This window comes from Anabrus simplex, chromosome 3 (genome assembly GCF_040414725.1).
Source record: "Anabrus simplex isolate iqAnaSimp1 chromosome 3, ASM4041472v1, whole genome shotgun sequence".
Classification (NCBI taxonomy): domain Eukaryota; kingdom Metazoa; phylum Arthropoda; class Insecta; order Orthoptera; family Tettigoniidae; genus Anabrus; species Anabrus simplex.
Window position 1 is genome coordinate 280,974,810 of NC_090267.1, and position 17,063 is coordinate 280,991,872.

General features: G+C 37.8%; 1 protein-coding gene across 2 annotated transcripts in view; it reads left to right on the forward strand.

Annotated features, from left to right (window-relative positions):
* The window catches only part of LOC136866259 (protein will die slowly), a 184,000-nt gene that overhangs the window by 64,619 nt on the left and 102,318 nt on the right, over positions 1-17,063 (forward strand). For both annotated transcript variants that reach the window (XM_067143062.2, XM_067143063.2), the window contains exon 3: positions 907-1,070. In XM_067143062.2, coding sequence (XP_066999163.1) covers positions 907-1,070 — 164 coding nt within the window. The remainder of the gene's footprint in view (positions 1-906; positions 1,071-17,063) is intronic.

Sequence of the window (17,063 nt, forward strand, 5' to 3'; positions counted from 1 at the left end):
TAGTTCCTTTCTTCACCACGCTCGCTCTCTCTCTCTCTCTCTCTCTCTCTCTCTCTCTCTCTCTCTCTCTCTCTCTCTCTCTCTCTCTCTCTCTCTCTCTGCAAGGGGGGAGGGGGTGTCATTCTTTAGATCGATAAAATAGTCAAGTGTTTTATTTATTAAAAATACTCACACATTTCTTCCTTGTAGGCATCACTATATTTTATCTGTCTGTACACTGGCATAATGTAATTATTATTTACGTAAATTAGCCAATAACTTATATTGATGGAACTGGAAGTTGACAGGCTAGGCACCATTCTTACCGTAAAGAGAACACTAAGGTTGAAACTTTCATGTATGGTGTTTGTACTTATAATGATTCAAAACTACTACTGTTACATGTGATGATCACACTGAAAAGATGTCAGTAAAGGGGAGAAAATGAATACTTGGCTTGAAATGCAGCTTGGAATCTGGATGATCCATGTTCCTTTTACCACCAGCACTCTCACACTTCATTGGGAAATTTTCAGCTTTTTACTGTAGGTACAGGGTTTTTAGCATATGATCAAAGATTAATGAAAGGTACAGTAACCTACAAGGATTCAGTGTGAAAAACAATTTTTTATTACTCTAGAGATTTATGAGAATGCATTTAAATGTAGATAAATCTGGTAACATTAAAAAGTAATGTGGATTTATCCCATGTAATTCGATTTTTTATTACTTACATGAACACAAGACTCTCGTGTACCATTGAATATTCTTTGCAATTAAAGAAGAGTTTTAAAAACTTGTTTTAATATTCAAATGTTTATTGAATTACATGGGATCTTATTTAAGTTAATGTGGTGCTGTAAATGTTAATTTTCTGAACTCATCTTAACAGTTAAGATTCTATTTCTGTATTGCCTTATGTTCCAGCTGCTGACAAATTAATAAAAATTTGGGGTGCATATGATGGTAAATTTGAGAAGACAATATCGGGTCACAAACTGGGGATCTCAGATGTGGCATGGTCTAGTGACAGTCGTTTATTAGTCAGTGCGTCAGATGACAAAACTTTGAAAATTTGGGAATTAAGTTCGGTAAGCTAGTTCTTATTCCATATTTCTTATTTAAAACTTCCTGTCATATATTGATGTCTTTCAAGTTAATGCAAGGTGTTCTATGATTTTGGATATACCATATTCTGTAATCTTGTTTGTAATATTCTATAAAGACCAATGATTCCTGATATGCCATAATACACAATTTTTCCTTGGTTCAGTTTTTGTTTACCCTTAGTCCTATCCAGACATTTCTAAATGTTTTCTTAAAGATTAATATTTATGAGGAATGAAACTTTACACATTAGTATGAGTTTTGTTTCATGAAGTATGTGTAGTTGGTTTTCCCTGAACATCAACTTATACTACTATATATAAATTGTGTTTCTCCACATGACAGTTGATGTATAGCCTGTATTGATTATGCAGACGTGCCAAGTCTCCCGATTTGAGCAGGAGACTCCCGATTTTTCATCGTTCCTCCCGATCTCCCGATTTTCAGAGCAATATCCGTAATTTTCGTATTATTTTAAACTCCCGCGGATTTCCTCGTTCTATCAATATATGTCTGAGTATGGCTGATCGATAGTAGTTCTAATAATGATACCAGATGGCAGTACGGGGCACGGTGGCCAGTCATGTGCTGCTCTTTGGTCTATAATACAGTCATTCTCTTTGCAAGCGAGTCAAGCGAGTAACATTCTCTTTGGAGTAACCTAATCTCAGAAGTAGCACACCATAGTTGTTTTACCTGTAGAAGTGCTCGTGTTGTGCCTTAATATTTGTTTTGGCCAAAATGTCAAAAAAGAAATATTATGCAGTGTTTAAAAGCGCTTATAGGGAAGAGTTTCCGTGTTTTAGTGAATCCAGAAAGAGACCAATGTTCACATTCTGTACTATATGTAAGTGTGATTTTTCAGTTGCACATGGCGGGAAATGCGATATACTCAAGCATATGCAAACGAAAAAACATAAGGAGTGTGTCCAGTGTGTAGAAAGAAACCAGAAACTGAACTTTTCATGTAAAAACCAAGATGTAAATCCTGTGACGAATGCCAAGGCGTTATTTACGTCATTTATAGTAGAACATAACCTGCCTGTAAATTGTGCCGATCAATGTTCCCTGATTCGAAAATCGCTAAACGATATGGTTGTGCTAGAACGAAAACAGCAGCTATCATTACAGAAATGTGCATGCAAGAAAGGGCAAAAATTGTATCACATTTGCAGATGAATGCATTTTCTGTTGCTACTGATGGTAGCAATAAAAGCGATTTGAAAATATATTCTCTATTGTTGTAACATTTTTTAGGCCTGAACTCAATGAAATTCAGAGTTGTCTACTCTCTGTGCCTAATTTAGAAGGGGATGCTACTGGAGCTAACATTGCCAATCTTTTGTTCTCAACTTTTCGGGAATTCTGCATTCCATTAAAAAATTGCCCAGCTCTTGGTGCTGATAATGCTCCAGTAATGGTAGGATTAAAGAATGGTGTGGCAGGATGTTTGAAGCGGGAAAATAGTAACATAATCATCGTAGGCTGATCTTGTCACCTAATTAATCTTGCTGCCGAGAAGAGTGCGGCGTGCTTGCCCATAAATCTAGATGAAAGTATAATTGATATATTTTATTATCTGGAAAGGAGTGCAAAGAGGAAAGAAAAGTTCAGATAATTTCAGACTTTACACAACATTGAGATCAGGAAAATTCTGAAGCATGTGCCTACTCGATGGTTATCACTAAGAAGGTGTTTAGATAGGATTTTGTGTCAGTGGGACCCTTTGGTTACATTATTCAGGAGCGAAATTGTGAGTAAGGATTCTCAGATGGGAACTTTGAAGACTTACAAAATTCCTAAGCACAGTTTAAGTGCAGATGTGTCTTGTTTGTCTGAAAACGTTAAGGAATGTCATAACATTTCACCTCACTCCTCAGTTAAAAGGAAAACCCAGTCATCCGTTTCACTTTTAAAAAATGAAACTACTGATCACACTAAGAGCCATGCATTGTCACGTGAAGAACGACTTTTCATGTTCCTTTCATCAAATTTACATAAATCTTTTTGCCTTTTTCTCTCAAGTTTTATGGATATCTTAGAGAATCCAAATGTAGCTCTTCAGTCAAGTACGCCGCACATCCAGTTATTGGGGTCAGTTTTGGAGTAAGTATTGAAGAATGTGATGGCAAGGTTTGTGAAACCAGACTTTATTAAAAGATACTCCTCTCTCCTTGATGTAGATTATCATACTCCAGCAAATCAAAAGGATGATTGTGATTTGATGATAGGGAACTCTGCGTTTGTTTTAGTGAACACCTTGAAGTCTGAGGAAAAGTGCATGTTCTTTCTGTTAGAAAGTGTTTCTCTTCATCGTGTGACTACATGGTACACAAATTTCCATTCAAAGATGAAGTTTTAATTAATGCAGAAGTTGCAAATATTTCTGCTATAAGTAAGGCATCATTTTCTAGCCTTAGATTTTTCATTAAGAAGTGTCCGAACATTTTGACTAGTGAAACGGAACATTTGGATAAATAAACTGATATTCTGCACTCCCAGTTCTGTAACTTTCAGCTCGAAGAAACAGACCTGGCAAAAGGAAGAATTGATGTTCAATGGGCATTGGTAGGTCAGATGAAATCAGCTGATGGTGTACTTCAATATGACAGACTCTCTAAGGTGATGCTTTTTATTTTATCAATTCCACATAGCAGTGAAGAATGTGAAAGGATTTTTAGCAGAGTCACAAAGACAAAAACACAGTTCCGATCCTTGCTGTCTGAACAAACTGTGGAGAAACTTTTAACCTTGAAATCAGTTCAGCAAGGCAAGTGCTTTGAGCAAAAATTTAGTTCTGATTTTCTGAAGAGGGCTAAGTCAGCTACTGGTGTGTTGAACAACAATTAGTCGTAATGTGATCACCATGTTGAAGGATGAGAAGTCACATGTTTCTACAGTTCAGATATGTCCAGTATTTAGTATCCACATGTAAATGATGAAAAAAATATATATGGGCAAATAGAATTGTTAATGTATTGAATTATAATGAATTTGTACATGTTCTGTCATCAGTGATGTGTCGTAATACTTCGCCATTCACTGTGAAATTTCTCCTGATTTTTCACTTTTGAAAGTTGGCATGTCTGATTACGTGTATGAGATACATGAACCCTCAGCAATCAAGAAGTAAGTAAGAAATTACAAGTAGTCATGTTCATATTGGTCTGTATTGACTATATAACATGAGAAAAATATAAGTATAGTTTCACCACCACATCAATACTCCAATATTTTGTTTTTAATTGTCTCAGGTATCACCACGGCAAACGCTTATCTTAATTCTAAACTTAAAATAGCTAACTTCAGTAAAAACATAACCTTTCTCAAGACGTGCCTTCGTAAATCTTTCCTGAAAGCAAACCAATTGAAATACAAAAACCCTTGTTTAATTCATAAGACCCAAAGAGAGACTAATGAAATTTGGTTAAGAAATGAAATCAAATTCCTTTTACAAAAAGAAAGTGCTTCTAAATATTAGAATGTATGATTCACACCTCAAAGCAGCTCAATTTATGGTCCCATCAGTAGAATGGAACTTTTTCTATTATATACGAATAACAAAATCAACAATCTCATGATCATTAAACAAAATAAATTAGACAAGAAATTGGCTAACCTCAAACTGATTTTCATCACAATAAATCCTCATTAACAACCAAAGACGATGAACACATCTTCCACGCTCCATTCAAAAGTCCTTCTCAAGTTTCTTTTGATGAAACAGAGCAAACAATCTAAAATAAAGGACTCATAACACAACCATCATCATCATCATTTCTTCGCTCTAGCAAGCCGGGTGCGGTTGTGTACGAGCCTCCTCCAGTTTGTTCTATCCATCCACAGATGCTGCTCATATATGTGACAACAGTTCACATCTCTAATTTCAAGGTCCTTCATTATCTGCTTTTCCCAAACATCACGAGGTCTTTCTCTTGGTCTCTTCCCAGGAACATTGTGTTCAAAGTATGTTCAAGGAGTCCTGTGAGGGTTCATTATTTTCATGTGACCATACCATTGCAATCTCTTCACTTCTAGAGTCTCCAGCCAGCTTCTTTCCCATCCAAGCTGTTGTCGGATATCCACATTCCTTATTTTATCCATTTTTGTTTTTTGTAAACAAGAACGGAGGGATGTCAATGAATATTGAATTTTCACGACCGCATTGTAATCGAAACAGACTTTCAACATATTAGGTCGTGTTACATGCATGTAGTACGTGTTGAAGAGATGTTAAGTACAGAACAAAAATGACCAGCCAGACACCAGTGGGAGGTTGTGGGTTCGGATCCCACTGGTGTCCAGCTGGCCGTTTTTGTTCTGTACTTAACATCTCTTCAACACGTACTACATGTACGTAACGCGACCTAATACTTTGAAAGTCTGTTTCGATTTCAAGAACGGAGGGACTTCATTTCTGTTGCCTGAAGATGACTGTTGGTCCAGTAAGTGTTGCTGCTTCCAGGCCATACGTCAATATAGGTACTAGATATATTTTGTACAAGCTGATCTTGGAAGCTAACGGAAATGTTTCATCCTAAAGTATTTGACTACAGCATGATAGAATTTGGAAGCTTTCTGTATTCTGTTACTAATCTCTTGATGTATGGTATTGTCTGATGACAGAACACTACCTAAATACTGGAAGTTGTCTACAATATCCATCTCCTCATCTCCAATTCTTAGATGAACAGTTGGAGAGTTTCTGCTCATCACCAAGCCATCTTGGTCTTCATTTTGCTGATTTTTGAGACCCAATGTTATAAAAGCTTCATGCCAGAGATCTAGTCTAGTTTGTACTTCAGCTTCTGTCTCACCCCATACCATTACATCATCAGCAAAAACCAGGGCATTAGTTGTTGGATCCTTTCTCTTAACCGCTTTTAAAACTTCATCCATTATGATTATGAAGAGAAGTGGCGAAAGACAACTTCCTTGCTGGACTCCACTCTTCGTTTCAAACCAACCTGATCTTCCATCCTGGACCTGGACACAACACTTGGTTTCATCATATAATTGTTGTACTCGCGCTATGATGTCATCGGGCACTTTCTTATGTCTCAAACATTCCCATATATGCCTGCGTGGGACATGGTCATATGCTTTTTCGATGTCCAGAAAAACAGTTATAAGTGTTTTACCTTTCTCCCAATACTTCTCATAGAGCATTCTGGTGGCAAAAATGAGGTCTATAGTTGATCTATGAGCTCTAAATCCATGTTCCTCCTCAAGTGTAGGTTAAACATATTTTCTAAACCTGCTCTCAAGGATGTATTCGTAGAGTTTGAGGCCATGTGACAGCAGACTTATACCTCTGTAGTTAGTACATTTCTTTCTATCACTTTTTTTCAACAATGGGATGATGACTCCTTGCTTCCAGTCATTGGGTATTACATTCTCTTTCCAGATTCTATTTAGTACCCTGTACATCCACTGTTGTCCTACCTCTCCTAGTGCTTTGATCATCTCAACACTTAATTCAACTGATCCAGTTGATGTGTTGTTTTTCAGCTTAGATATTGCTGTCTCTACTTCCAACCATGTCAGACTAGTGGTATTTGTGCTACCAAAATCATAAAGTTCGTTGTCTAATGGAGTGACATTTTCATAACAGTTCAGCAAAGTTTCAAAGTGCCTTTGGAACTCCTGTAATATTTTATTCTTATCCCTAGTCACCTCACCATTAGGACGTTCTACAGATTGGAAAGATTCATTTTGAGTTCTTCTATTCTTAACAATACTGTATAACAGTTTTTTATTTCCATCCTGCGTTATTTTGGTAGCCCGATCTTCCTTGTATTTCTGCTTTTCAGCTACAACCAACTGTTTGACCTGTAATTTTTCCTTTCTGTAAAGTGAAAGCTTCTCCTCTATTTCATGTTGATCTCCCCGTGTTCTTGCTTGATATAAGGATCTTCTTGCACGGTTTCTGTCGTTGATAGCCTTTTTAATATCATCATTCCACCAGGCAGTTTCTTTAAGGCTTGGTTTCTCAGTACCGACGCATGCCAGGTCCGCCTCGCACAAATCCAGACTACATGAGCTTATGCAAGTGGTTTGTCAAGCTGCGGGGTGCGCAGTCTGCGCAACTTCGCAGTGAGACCTCGCAGCGTCACCGCGCACTGATTTGTCTGGCCAGATTTGTGCGAGGCGACAGCAGTGCAAGGCAACATTGTTTCTGTTCTTATTTTCACTGTTTTAAGCAACACGATGAGCTTTACGGACGAAATGGACGAGGAACTGATTGAAGAAGCTCAAATGCACCCAGTGTTGCGTAACTTACAAAGAAAGGAAGGCCATCTTTTTAAAGGATCGAGCACTTGATGAGGTAAAAAAAGAGTCGTGAAGGTAGGATGGCTATTATGAAACAAATATTAGCTATCAAATCAGAAGGACACAAAGAAAATCAACATGTGGTAGACTTTTTCAAAAGTATGGGAAAGACTGTGATGGAATTTTCTCCTGAGCTCATAGCCGAAACGCGGATGATATTTTCCAAATTGTAACAGAGATGGAGATGCGGCATCTGTACCAACAACGAACCACTTCATCCACGACATTTTCAACACCAAATAGTTTTGAGGATACTAACTCTCGACGAATTGTCACCTGGTCTATCGTCAGTTCAAGATGAAGTGTCTACTGAACTGTCCCAGTACATCAATTTACCCTGATTGCAATCCATATTATAAACAATAGCTAACTCAATCTTTCTTTCAGAGCTTTGTGATAATTTAAAGTAAATTCACTCATTATAATAATATGTAATTGTTCATTTTCCAGAAATAATCTTGTAGGCTATTGTAAAAACACGCTCATACCTGTACCTCAGGAAATACTTGGCATCAAATATCTGTTGAAATTAAAATATACTCATACTTTAGAAGATGACAAATTAATTTTATTTGAGGAATAATTACCTTAAGATTTACTAAATGATTACACTCATCTTAGTGTGACACAGAGTTTCTCCTCAGGTGAGTTGGTTTTTTGATACCTGTTATTACTCGTCTTCGTAATATCTTCTTTGATAACATTTAAAATCCTTTGAAAAAGGTCCCTTGACACCCGAAAATAACTACTGAATTTACTTTCACTGTCAATCAAATGGCGTTTTACAAGAATATTTTAGTCCCTCTCGGTTTCCCTGTTTTTAAAGACATCACTGCCTTCTCCTCCAAAACTACGCAGGATAATTTCCTAATCATCATCCTCTTCCCCTTCCAACAGTAGCGCACAGGCTGCGAGATCCATTGAACAAGACATATGCTCGGCAACTGATCCGCTTCGCAGCGTAGGAAACCACGAGCCTCGCCGCGTCATTGCGACGAAAGTACGCAACGTTGGCCTCGCACCTCGCATGCGTCAGTTCTGAGAAACCGAGCCTTTAGGTTTTTTTTTTTTTTTTTTTTTTTTTTTTACTCTGTCGTCCACATACTTTTTTTGCTGTACCAATCACAACCTTCTTTAGAGTATCCCATTCTTCATCTACCAATTTCACTTCTTCTCTTGGCAGCAACCTGCAGACACCTTCCCTGAATTCTTCTTTTACACTTGGCTTGGTTAGTCGCCAAGTTTTTATTTTTGGGTCTCTTTTGTTACAGACTTTGGGAGGTCTTTCCTTTGCAATAACTGCAACCAACAGTCTGTGGTCTCCACCAAGGTCTTTACTTGGAATGACCTTAACATCATTGACATTTCTCCATACATTTTGATCTATCAGAATATAATCTATTAATGTACCTATTTTATCATGCCAGCTATATCTTGTGATTTTATGGGAGTACCTTTTCTTGAACCAAGTCCTGTTCATTGGGAGCCAACTTGTGAATTAAAATCACCCATTACAGTTAGATTGTCATACTCAGTGTGTTCTTCCAAGTTATTAAGGAAGTTGGCCTTTTCCTCTTTTGAGCATCCTACCTGTGGAGCATAGACTTGGATCACATTGTACTTTTTCCCTCCTAAGTTCACAGATAACTTAATTATCCTTTCACACACAACCAACAACCAAAAATCAATCAAAGGAATACGTTATGCAATATAGCAGAAATCGAACAAGCTATCTCACTCCTTCTTGTTGATAAACAAGAAGGATTAAGATTTGAAATTAAGAAAATCTTGAACACATAATTAAAGATAACAATATCCCTCCTACTAACCACACCACTACCATATATTTATCCAGCTTAAAATAAAAAAATCAATGATAGTCTTATAATAACTACTACAGCAGATAAAGGAAATGTTACAGTAATAATGGACAAACACACTTATATTGATAAAAACAAAACATTTTTTAATAATAATAATTTTCTAATAGTGAAAAAGACCCCACCACTAAAATCCAAAACACTTAAAAAGAAATTCTAAAAACCTACTTTTCTCGTAAATGACCAAGAACATTCTAAGATATTTATCATGAACCCAAGTCTTCCTACAGCCTATGCTACTCCCAAAATTCAAAAAAAGCAATATTCCTATTAAGGCAGCCACACACGCTACGTTTTGCTTGACGATTTGCATGCGCAAACCTAAGTGGGTAGCAAGACGGAACGCGGAGACTGGCACACACCATTCAGTTTTTCTCAGAAGTTATGTTCGCAAGCTTATGTGGAAACATGTCAGACGATGGTCTATACGTAGCTCTTGCCATAATTTGCATAAAGAAGAAAGGAAGAAAAATCACTTTCTAGAAAGAGGTGGACAAAGAACTGGCTTCTGAAACAAAAAGATTTTTCGCACACGAACTTACTGAGTGAATTGAAGTTAGAGCCAGGTAACTGGTATAATTACTTGCACATGGATGAAGAGACGTATTTAACTCTTCTTAATAAGATAACTCCTTGAATTAAAAAAATCCAACACAATCATGAGACAAGCAATTACTCCACACGAAAGACTCATTGTAACACTCCGTTTCTTAGCTACTGGAAGGAATTATGAAGATCTGAAGTTCTCTGCTGCTATTTCTAGTCAGGCCCTTGGAGTAATTATTCCAGAAACATGCAGAGCAATTTATGAGCAACTAAAAGAAGAATACTGCAAGGTATGATATTATTCATTCAAACTGATGAGTGATACAAAATTTATAATTATAAAAAAATAAGCATCGGTAGGAAATAAATTTCGTCGTTATTTGCAACTCGTGCAAGTGCACAGCTCTTCACAGCTCTTCTTCTACTTGAAAAGAAAGAGTTCTAATATTTGTATTTCTGTTATTTTTTAGTTCCCATCAAGTGAGAAAGAGTGGTTACAAATTGCAGCAGAATTTGAAGACAGATGGCAATTCCTGCATTGCTTGGGGGCTGTTGACGGGAAACACATAAAAATAATCCCTCCTGGAGGAAGTGGATCATTCTTTTGGAATTACAGGGGATCAAACAGTTTAGTGTTAATGGCTATTGTGAATGCAAATTATGAATATATTTACTGTGACATTGGAACTAATGGCCGAATTTCAGATGGGGGAATATTGGAAAACACAAGGTTCTACCAAAAATGAGTGGCTGGTCATCTCCAGTTGCTGAAACCAAGGCATCCATAAAATAGCACAATCGAACTTCTGTTTGTGTTTGTGGGAGATGAAGCATTCGCCTTGCGCAGAGACTTTTTAAAGCCCTTCGGGCAAAAGGATCTCACTCCAGAACAAAAAGTGTTTAACTACCGGCTTTCACGAGCAAGAAGGATAGTGGAAAATGTTTTCGGAATAATGGCCTCAGGATTTAGAATTTTTCACACAGAAATCAATTTAAGATTAGATCGTAGAGAAACCGTTGTTTTGGCTTGTTGCTGTTTGCATAACTAATTACGTCGTCGATCTGCATCGTACTGGTCTCCACAACCTTTCAGTCATGAAATCAACGCGGCGGATACAGAGCTAGCCGATAATGTGCTCATTCCCCTACAAAGAGGATTCAATAGGAATTATGGTCAAGAGGCGAAGGAAGTAAGAGATATGTTCATGCAGTTCTTTAATAATGAAGGCAGGGTAGAATAGCAGGACCGAATGATCGATTAAGTGTAACAGTGATTTTCAATGTAGGCTTACATAACATTATGCTATTACATACTTGAAAACTTGACAGGTATTCTCCAGTAACACTGCTTGAGGAAGTCTGTGAGTTTCCGTAGTGCATGTCGTCCTCCGTCCGGATGTACACAACTGACTGTGGGTGGGATTACACTCCCCGCGTCACTACTGTTGATGTTCAGTTACGTGTCATCATCTGAGCCTCAAAAATTCCATCATTGATGACTTTCTTGCAGAATGTTGCCATGTTGTCATCAAGTGCAGCCAATTCTTCTGCAATGTGCCTGCCAAATGTCACATATATTCCCTCCTCCTGTGACTTGAGTTTTTTTGCAACAGTCTGCAGTACCTCATCAACTGGGTCAGGATTTTTATTCCTCTTTGGACGCCTTGATGAAGAGGACACAGAGGATGGAGCTGACGTTGATAGCACTTCTTCTATTTCAACGTCATCAATATTGTCGTCATCTTTCTGGAAGCAATAATTTAACTTGCATGTAAAAGAAGGGCTTCCGTATGTTTTGTACTAATTAGATAATAATTATATCACAATAATACCTCTAAATATATTTTTTACCTTACCTGATTTATTATGTCATCCTCTTGCGTTGATTCTTGCATTGTACAGACACTTGATCTTGGGGTTTCTTGATCTGTCAAAAATACCATATCATCAAAATACCATAGCGCAGAGATACCAACTATTACGATTCAATCGTAATAATTACGAATTACCCCTCATAATTACGCCTTTACGAATGACACACCACAAATTACGATTTTTTGTTGATTTTTCAATGTAAGTGTATGAAGTGTTCAAAAATATACACAAGGAATGCCATTTCAGCTTGAATTCTCAGAATATTCTTTTCGGATTTCTCAGTAATCTCATATACCCTGCCCTTTCCTGTTCCTCGTTTAAGAATATTTAGAGTTTTCACGCGCCGAATGCAGTGTGTGGTTCCAGTATCGGGAAAACAGCCACCTGTGAAGTGGTGTATCTTGCTAAGTTGTTGTCTTTGTTCGTCACATGATCAGACTTCCATGCAAGTATCTGAGTTCTTTTGTCTTTGTTGTGGTGACAAACTCCATTTCATTGTGAATACTGTGTGCGTGACTGTTGAAGAAGTATTTATTGTGATCTTGGTTGCCAAATTTGCGTATATTGCTCTTCTAGGATATATGCTAATCACGTGTTAACGAAATGCGAACAGTTTGAAATAAACAATGAAGCGATTTCTTGTGCAGAAAACTACATGTAGTGACGTTACCGTAACTAGTGACGCTAGAAAGACACCACAAATTTAGGGAGGAATACTCGAAAGAATGGCCCTGTTTTCTGCATTCCTCAAAATCTCCTTCACATGTGTTTTGTAGTGTGTGTAGTTGTGATTTTTCCGTTGCGCATGGTGGGCGAGACGACTGTTGTAAACACTTGGCTAGCAAAATTCATACAGATACAGTTAAGTTGGGGAACACAAACAAGAATTTAACCATTTTTGCTAAATCCTTGGAAGGTGAAAGCTCAGTACAAACGTGGAGTTGTTGTTTACGACTTTTCTTGTTGAACACAACTTTCCTTTAGCCTGCAGTGACCATGCGGGACCTTTGTTCAAGAAAATGTTTCCCGAGTCAAAAATAGCTTCGAAGTACGGTTGTGCGAAAACAAAAATGGGAGCGCTAGTTAAAACTTTGACTTCTACAGTTCAGGGAAAGGTAACAGAATTAATGAAGTCCCATCTCTTTGCCCTTGCAACAGACGGCAGTTACGATGTGAATGACGAAAAGCTCTACCCATTAGTTGTGACGCGTTTTGATGGGGAATCTACGCAAATTTCAATGCTAATTCTTACAATTTGCTAATCCAGCGACAATACAGGTAAAGAAATATTCAATATTCTGGATGATGAACTGTAGAAGAGGGCGATTCCGTGGGATAACTGCGTAGGTTTTGCATGTGATAATGCAAGTACTATGACTGGTGTTACCAAATGTGTGAACTCTTTAATTTGTAAAGAAAATCCTAATATTCATGTGCAAGGCTGTGCTTATCATCTTGTGCACTTAGCTGCTCAAAAGGGGTGCAGTGCTCTTGTAAATGTTAATATTGAACAGTTTTTAATTGATGTTTATCACTATTTGCTGAAGAGTTCAAAGAGGCAAAATGCCTTTAAGGTATGCCAGGAAGTTTTTGGTGAAGAGCCTCACATCATTTTGAAGTATGTTTCTACCAGGTGGTTATCTCTTCTACAGTGTGAATCGAGGGTCTTAGAACAGTGGAACCCTTTAAAAATGTTCTGTGAATCAGATTCTGACAAGGCCGACTCAAAATTTCTGAAAGTTAAGGAACAATTTGAAAATCCATCTACTAAGCATTACCTTTTGTTTCTCAGCTCTGTTCTTCCACTTTTCAACTCCTTAAATGTATTCCTCCAACAAGAGGCACCACTTATTCATAAACTTCAAAGTTAAATGAATTTTTCAGTTACCTTATTATTCACTATGTGAGAGCATTCTCTGTTCTAGAGTCCGATACTAATTTGTTTGATGTGAAATTCAGTTCTGTTAAGTTACAGAAAAGTGACAGTGAGTTGTTCCATGGGGCAAACACAAGGGCTTAAATAAGGGCAGTTTCTCTAGATGAAAGTACATTGAAAACTTTTTTTTTTTTCGATGTGAGACTGTTCTGTACAAAAACATGCGAGTACATTGTCAACAAGTAGCCAATTAGGGATAAGTTTCTCGAGCATGATGAAGTTGCTGATGTTTTCCAGAGGAAATCCAAGAGTTTTTTATCAGTAGAATTTATGATTGACCGGTTCCCTAAACTTATGTCATCAGAAGAAATTGATTCTTTGAAAACAGAATTTAGTCGTTTCCAATTTGATGGATTTCCTTTTTTACAAGGATGAAAGGGCCAGCAGACTTTGGTTTGAAATATCGAAGATCACTGATGCTTCAGTTATAAAGAAGTACCCTTCACTGAGTAAGCTAATGATGGCTATTCTTCTAGTACCTTATAGTAATGCCCCAGCGGAAAGAGTTTTCAGCTGGGTAAGTAAGAACAAGACTGAATTCCGTGCTAATATGAACACTGTCCTGTTAAGTGCTCTGTTAGTGCAGAAGATGTACATGATATCAAAAGAAAAAGCATGTCACCAGTGTACCTCTCCAAAACAGGAACTACAGGCTGCTAAGGGGGCAACTACAGTACTCAACGAACGAAATGATCCTTCAACCTCCACTCAGATATGTACTGCAGGTCACCTGTTACTCTAGCACATAATAATCATACACTGTTTATATGCCTGTCTTTGAATATGTACAACTGGTTGAATTGTATGTTGTTCATTGATTTTTCCATGATGTGTAAGTTAGTGAGATCTCGAAAAAAATATATACGGTCGCGCCCCCCCTCCCCGTTGCCCTAATGGCTGCATTACTAATTGCTTTTCTTGAAAGTTGGCATCTCTGATAGCGTAGGATGATAAACTTTGTAACCCCCCCCCCCCCCCCTTTTACAGAAGAGAGCACATAATACAAGGTACATATAAAACAAGTAATGATTTAATAATCCAAAATAACAAACCTGAAAGAAAAACATCAGCCGATGATACACCAGGAAAAACATTTTAAATTTCAACAACACATGGCTACGCAGGATAACCAACATGACAACTCATCATCATCATATTCTAAAGGCTAAGCCTTGTCGCTGCAGCCACAGTTGTCTATCTTGAGCCAGTCTTTTCAACTCAGCATAGGTCTTGCACTTCATCTTCAGAAGCAGGTTCTTGAAGTAAGACACTCTGGGTCGTCCTCTTCCTCTTTTTCCAGCAATTTTTCCTTCAGTGATATTACAAAGGAACTCCTCATGCCGCAGAATGTGACCAATAAATTTTATTTTCCGTTTTTCAATTTCGGTTATGAGACTCCGTTCTTCTCTTACCTCTCTGAGGACTTCGGTATTGCTCTTCATTTCCGTCCAACTTATCCTCTGCATTCTTCTCCAGATCCACATTTCAACTGTCTCTAGTTTTTTCTTTTCTTGCATTCCTAATGTCCGGCTTTCACAACCATACAGAAGCACGCTCCATACAAAGGTTTTTGCAAAGGCCTTCCGAGTTTGAATATCTATATGTTTGTTGGCCAGCAGATGCCTTTTATCTTGGAATGCTCTCTTTGCCATTGCTATCCTCTTCGTGACTTCTGATATGCTCCGATTATCACTCTTGATCAAGGTTCCTAGGTAGCAAAACTGTTTCACTTGTTCTATTTTATCAGGGCCAATTTTTAAGTGTGTTACAGGTGTTTTCTTGTCTTTACATATTGTCATGGTTTTTGTTTTCCTTGTATTAATTTTGAGGTTCCATTTGCCTAAAGTTTCTGCTAATATGTTGATCATTCTCTGCATACTTTTACCTGTTTCTGCTAGTATGGCAATATCATCAGCAAATCTTATAGAGTGTACTTGTTTGCCATTAATTTGATCCCCGTTGTTTTCTCCTTCATGACTGCAATGGCTTCTTCGATGAACATATTGAAGAGATAAGGAGACAGTGGACATCCTTGCCGAACTCCTCTTCTTATTTTGGAATTTTCCTTTGTCCCACTGATTTCTAAATCAGTGTTCTGCATTCTGTATAAATTTAGTATGAGGCGTCTATCCTTCCAATCAATTCCTGCTTTTTTCATGGTAAGGAAAAGTTGTTCCCAGTCTACTCGATCAAAAGCTTTCTCTAAGTCGACAAAGGTCACGTATACTTTCCTATTCTTCTCAATTCTTCTCTCCAGAATCAAACATAATGCCAGAATTGCTTCCCTAGTACCCCTCCCTGATCGAAATCCAAACTGGCCGTTATCGATATAGTGTTCTAACTTCCCTTTAATTCTATTCTTGATGATGTTGAGCAGTATTTTTGAAGCATGAGACAGGAGAGTGACAGTTCGATAATCTGAACAGTCCGTGGCATTCCTCTTTTTTGGTATTGCAACAGTTCTGGTTTCACTAAAGTCAGGTGGAACTACGCCATTCTCATAGCAATGGGACACCAGCTGAAAAAGGTAACATTTCACATCGTCACCCAAGTGTTTCAGAAGTTCTGCTGGAATGTTATCTGGACCGGGTGCTTTCTTTTCCTGGAATCTGTGTAGTGCTGCATTAAACTCTGAAGATGTGATTGAGGGACCCTTTCTGCATTCGTCTATCTCGTGTTCTTTTTCAGTGTAGCTGGTTGTATTATTTACATCGTTTCCTTGGTACAGGACTTCAATGAATTCTTTCCAACGTTCACAGATTTCTTCAGTGTTGAACAGGAGATTTCCCATTTTATCTCTGACTATGGAGCTTCTGGTTTTTGGTTTGTGTTGTAGGGTTCTGATACTGAAATATGCCTTTTCCACCTGTCCTCTGATCATATCCTTTTCTATAATCTCGCTTGTCTCCTTCATCCAGTTCTCCTTTGCTTTGCGACACTTTGTTGTGATCTGATTTCTAATTTCTTTGTACCGTTCTTTATTCCCTACTCCCTTCTCCTTATTCCTTTTGCGAATAAGGTTTATGATTTCATCAGTCATCCATGGCTTCCTCGGCTGTAACTGTCTTCTTCCCAGCACTTCCTCAGCAGCTTCAGTTATGCCATTCCTTCTTTCCTCCCATTTTGCACTGTCCTGAAAAGTCTGTGCTAACTGATTAGTTTTCATTTTGTATGCCTTTTGTATGCCAGTGTTCTTTAAACTTTGTGTATTCCATGTGTGCTGGGTCAATTTCATATTCTTCTTTAGCTTAATGTCACACTTGGCTAATACAAGATTGTGGTCGCTGTCCACATCAGGTCCTGGATAGCTGTGGCTGGATTTAATCTAGTTTCGATATCGCTGTCTGACTAATATATAATCAATCTGATATCGTGCATTATCTCCAGGTGCTTTCCATGTGTATCTT